Raw genomic sequence first — 5,196 nt, 5'->3', positions numbered from 1 at the left:
ACCTTCCTTCTTGATTTTGTCTGAGTTTGAGCATCTTCTGAGGAAGAGGTTCTGTCTGTTTCTTCTTCTGATCATTGTCTTGAAGTGTCTCCATTTCTTGATCTTGATCTCAACTGAGTGGACTTGATCTATTTGACTTGAGTCAACTTGCTTGTTTATCTCCTGAGATTGAAGGTCTTCATTTAAGCAAATGTTTTACCTTTTCTTGCTTTGAAATCTTCGTTCTCACCAAGTCTTCTTCCTTTGGTTGGAGCAAAGGAGTCTGAGATGACCACTTGTCATGGGTCAGCTACACTTATTTATCTTTGAATATTTTCATTGAGCGCGTATTCTTCTTTCTGATGTCTTTGAGCTTTGTCAAAACTTCTTATGATGTGTTGACGATGTTTATAGAGTCTTGAGATCTTGGCCTTGACATATTCTGATCATACTGAGTGTGTTAATTTGACATTGATTTTTCAGCTCAGTGTTGTTTCTCTCCTTCTGGATCTCTCTACATTGTTTAGTGTTTGATCTTGAGATCAATCCAGAGACATGCTCTGATACCAATTGAAGGTGGAGAAAAACACAAGAAAGGGGGGATTGAATTGTGTTCTTTATCAATTAAAAATCCATTTCTTTTCCTTATCGTCTTTTCTTTCACTTAATCGTCTATTGGATTATGCTTTGATGTTGCAGAAGCATGAAGTGTAGAAATACATAGCCAATATGATGTTCATTTTAACTTCTAAGGGATATCAGAACTTCTGACGAGTTCAGTACAGTTCTACAGATTGAAGCTTGGAAGTTCTAAGTTAAAATGACATGTGCAGAAAGTAAAAGACACATTAACGTTTATCCTGGTTCACCTTATAACTAAGGCTACCTCCAGTCCACCTTCTTAAGATGATTTTCCTCTCAACAGAGGTCTTAATCCACTATAACCAAATCATGATTACAACTGCACGATCCTCCGTCGTGTCTAACCATCCTACACAGCCAACTGGTATGACTAACCATCTGGGCAATGACCCGTTCAGTGATCTCCACGAGATATAACGTCCATTGACCGAGGAACCCTGCACAGTCTACTCACTGTGACTAACCCAGCACAATCAACTTGGTGTGACTAACTCTGCACAGCAAACTACTGTGACTAACCTTAGATGATGAACCGTTCAGTGATCCCAGCAGGATATAATGTTCATCTATCTTCTGGAGATTACATGTGTGCTTCTTAATTAAGCAGATAGTCTCATATTTGCAGAAGGTATCTTTTCGACTCATTGACTAGAAGTCACTTCTGGAGCCTAAACATTCTATCAGAAGTTTCTTAAGAGATAACACACTTCGAGAAGCAACTCTATGTGTTTTACAATTAATAACAAGAACAATACATAATCTTGTGGTCTTCTATTCTTGAACTTCTGGATGAGATCTTCTTCATTTTCTGATAAGCATATTAAGAGACAACACTCTTGTGTTGAAGGCTTCTTGTCATGATCTTCATCTTCAAATCTTCTTAAGCTGATTTAGAGAAACAACACTATTGTTAACAGCTTCTGATTTAATCTGCACTTCTTCTTTCTCCCAAGCAGATTTAGAGCAATAGCTAAATGTTGATTGCTTCTTGTGGTCTGGTCTTCTCTTATCTGAGTAAGGAGATTAGGACTTCAGCTTATTGGTATGTTACCATTGGAATCTAACCGTTGAGACTTGTTTGAATGTCGTTTCGAAAGCTCTGTCTCGTATGCTCCTTTAATTACAAGTGTTGTTCTTGGCAGAGTCTTATCCCTAACATTATGACTACAGTTGATGGCGTGCTTATTTGAATAGGCTTGTCTTTTCAATGCATTGCATATAGGTTGCATCTTCTTTCTGCCTTGGGAGTTATTCCTTTTTAAATGTTGCAACTGTTTTGCATGTAATGATGTTTCTAACGCCTCTCCAATTGATTTTGAGCTCTTTGTATTTCATTCAATTCTGTATGCTGAGTTGTAGTTTCTTTATTAGCTTGTACATGAATTCTGCTGATTGTTTGTATGTTATATGTCACTGTATCGTAGTCTTCAGAACTTGTAGCTTCAGAACTTCTGATCTTCATACTTGTATGATCTTCTGATGCTTGCAAAGCTTCTTGCAGTTGATCTTTCTTGTTCATTTTACTTACAGCTTCTGATGTACTTTCTTGATTAAGACTGTTGCATGTAGGCCTTGATATTTCTTTTTCTTCTGAATGATCTTTCTCCTTATTATTGCTTTTCTTGCTTCTGATTTGTGGTCTTTGGCTTGTTTGACATGTTCTTACTCTGAACTTCTAATCAGTGATGTTTAGCTTCGTTAATTTTCTGGATGTTTCAGATGTAGCTGTTGTACTATTCTCCTGATGAATCTTGTATAAGATTTATAACATAGTATATGCACACTCAATAAAACCATTAGTAATAAAATTGTTACTTACATAATATATGCTTGTTATCATCAAAACCAGATTCTGAACATAGATTCTCAATCTTGTTCTAACACCTTCCTTTCTCTTAACCAACAAAACAGGTGCACCCCATGGTGATACACTAGGACGAATAAACTTATTCTCCAACAAATCTTCAAGTTGACTCTTCAACTATTTTAACTCAGAAGCAGGCATCCTATATGGAGCCATCGATACAGGACTAGTTCCAGGAACTAAATCAATAAAAAAACCCAACTTCACGTTCCGGCGGTAAATCACTTACATCTTCAGGAAATACCTCCGCAAAATCACAAACTATTGGAAATTTCCTTACTGGTTCCCTTCTCATGCACTTATAAGGTTGACAACAACATAAACAACTCAGCTCCATCCTGAATAGATTCATCAACTTGCTTAGCAGATAAAAACAAATCTTCCTTAACACCAATCTCAGGAAAAATAACCGTCTTATCAAAACAGTTGATATACACACGATTAAATTCCAACCAATTCATACCCAAAATCACATCAAGCTGCTCTAATGGAAGAAAAACTAAATCAATTCCAAAATCTCTACCAAAGATACTCAACGCACAATTCAAACACACATAAGAGGTAGAAATAGAACCCATAGCAGGTGTATCAATAACCATACTTCTACGCATATCAGATAACACAAGATTCAATCTCTTAGCACAATCCAAAGAAGTGAAATAATGTGTCCCACCAATATTAATAATAGAAATCAAAGGTGTACCATTAATAAAGCACGTACCTTGGATTAGCCTATCATCGGTAGAAGCCTCCGCACCAGATAATGCAAACACTTTCCCGTTCACTTGATCCTTCTTCGGTTTGTCACACTTGGTACTAATGTGACCTTGCTCACCACAATTGTAGCACATCACTTTTGAACCACTTCTACACTTGTGAGACTTGTGACCCATTTTTCCTCACTTGAAACACGTCACATCAGACTGAAGACATTCAGAAATACGATGTCCCTCAACACCACACCTATAGTACTTGACAGGAGTGTGAGATCCTCCCCCACTCGGTTTCTTTCCATTACCAGCTTTCTGCTTTCCTTTACCATCATACGGTTTCCCACAAAATTGACCTTTCTTCTCATTCATAGCCTTGTAGTGAGAACCACTCTCCCTAATATCCTCATCATAGATCCGACTCTTGTTAACCAACTCTGCAAAACGAGTAATCTGTTGATAACCAATCACCTTCTTGATATCAGGCCCCAAACCATTGACAAACTTCAAACACTTAGATATCTCGCATTCATAGTATTGTAGTGAGGAAAATACTTGATAAGCTCTTGAAATCTAGCAGCATACTCCTCCACGGTACCATTTCCTCGCTTCAACTCAAGGAATTCCACCTCTTTCTTTCCATGGAAATCTTCCAGAAAATAGTTTTCCAAGAATGCATCGCGAAAATGATCCCAAGTAACCTGAATACCTTCCTCATCAAACCTCTGAGCCATATTTCCCCACCAATCCTCAGCTTCCTTCTCTAGCATGTGAGTACCAAACTGCACTCTCTGAGCATCGGTGCAATTCGTGACTCAAAAGATTTTCTCGATCGCCTTCAACCTAGCTTGAGCTTTATCCGGTTCATGATCTCCCTCAAAGTTATGAGGATTATTCCTCTAGAACTTCCCCAAAGCATGATACTCATCATCATCACCATTCCGATTTCCAGCATTAGCTTGAGGAATTTGACCAAGAGATTCAGCCAACATCCTTAATGCATCAGCAATGGCATCATCGTTCCTTCTAGAAACCATCGTCCTACGAAAAACAACAACCAAACAGACAAAACAGTATCGATCGTGTCAGATACACAAATTCAATACAACGAGAATAAGGACATTAACGACTACTGACCAACTGGTCGACCATGCTCTGATACCATTAATGTAACACACCTTTTCTAACCCCAGATATATCATACATTCACACAGAGTAATCATGCATGAGGAAAAAGGGCGGCACATGTTGATTTCCATAAAATGAAAATCCCAAATTAACATACATAAAACATCCATAATATGCAACGATCATATTGTAACACAATGTAAATCTCATGCTTTCATACATTATGCATAAACGCTTGCGGAAAACAAAAGAATTCCTATCATATAAAATTCAGTGAATATGTCCCATACTACATTCATCTAACAATTCAAAGTAACATTAACATCCATGTTACTTAAATTCACAAATCTAGGCATACAAGGCCTTTAAAACAACATATCCGAATGTTAACACATACATCCAAAATATTCAACAAAACATAAAGATAGCAACGTTCAAAACATAAGCATAAGTCAACGAAGTTCCCCCAAGTGTTACATGACCAGAGCATATGACTCGTTACCTAATAAAATAACAAAACTCAGAGCTCTTCGGCTAAGCCACGAACAAGAAACTACTCGTCTGAACCTGCACGTTACCAACAAAGGGCATCATCATTCAAACAGAAGGGTGAGAATTCAAATTATCATAGAAAATATAATAATGGGAAATCCAACATAATGAGCATACATTTCAAAATTCATCACTCTTCATAGAAACATGCATTCATAACTATACATCAAAGTTAACATGTTTCATCCTTAAACAACCAAATCTCATCCTTCAAGTAATTATATCTAATTACTTATTCAACAATTGCAATCCACTAATGAAATACCATCAAGTATGCAATTATCCAACAAAATCCACATTATGAATCACTTATCACATAAT

General features: G+C 37.1%; 1 protein-coding gene across 1 annotated transcript; it reads right to left on the bottom strand.

The window, feature by feature from the left end:
* Positions 1-3,384: 3,384 nt before the first annotated feature.
* On the bottom strand, positions 3,385-3,929 carry LOC131632510 (uncharacterized). Its single transcript, XM_058903258.1, has 2 exons — positions 3,825-3,929; positions 3,385-3,717 (listed from the first exon to the last, which is right to left on the bottom strand). The coding sequence occupies exons 1-2, from the start codon at positions 3,927-3,929 to the stop codon at positions 3,385-3,387; spliced, it is 438 nt and encodes a 145-aa protein (XP_058759241.1).
* Positions 3,930-5,196: the final 1,267 nt, after the last annotated feature.

Source organism: Vicia villosa, unplaced genomic scaffold (assembly GCF_029867415.1).
Source record: "Vicia villosa cultivar HV-30 ecotype Madison, WI unplaced genomic scaffold, Vvil1.0 ctg.000951F_1_1, whole genome shotgun sequence".
In the NCBI taxonomy this organism is placed as follows: domain Eukaryota; kingdom Viridiplantae; phylum Streptophyta; class Magnoliopsida; order Fabales; family Fabaceae; genus Vicia; species Vicia villosa.
The sequence above is the reverse complement of the archived record's forward strand: the minus strand, read 5'-3'. Positions and strand labels throughout refer to the sequence as shown.

Excerpts from the sequence above, each read along its gene's own strand:
- LOC131632510 (XM_058903258.1), bottom strand. The coding sequence starts at position 3,929 with ATGGCTCAGAGGTTTGATGAGGAAGGTATTCAGGTTACTTGGGATCAT. Across the intron at positions 3,718-3,824 it reads ATTTCCATGGAAAGAAAGAG|ATATCTAAGTGTTTGAAGTT; the intron begins GTGGAATTCCTT and ends TATGAATGCGAG.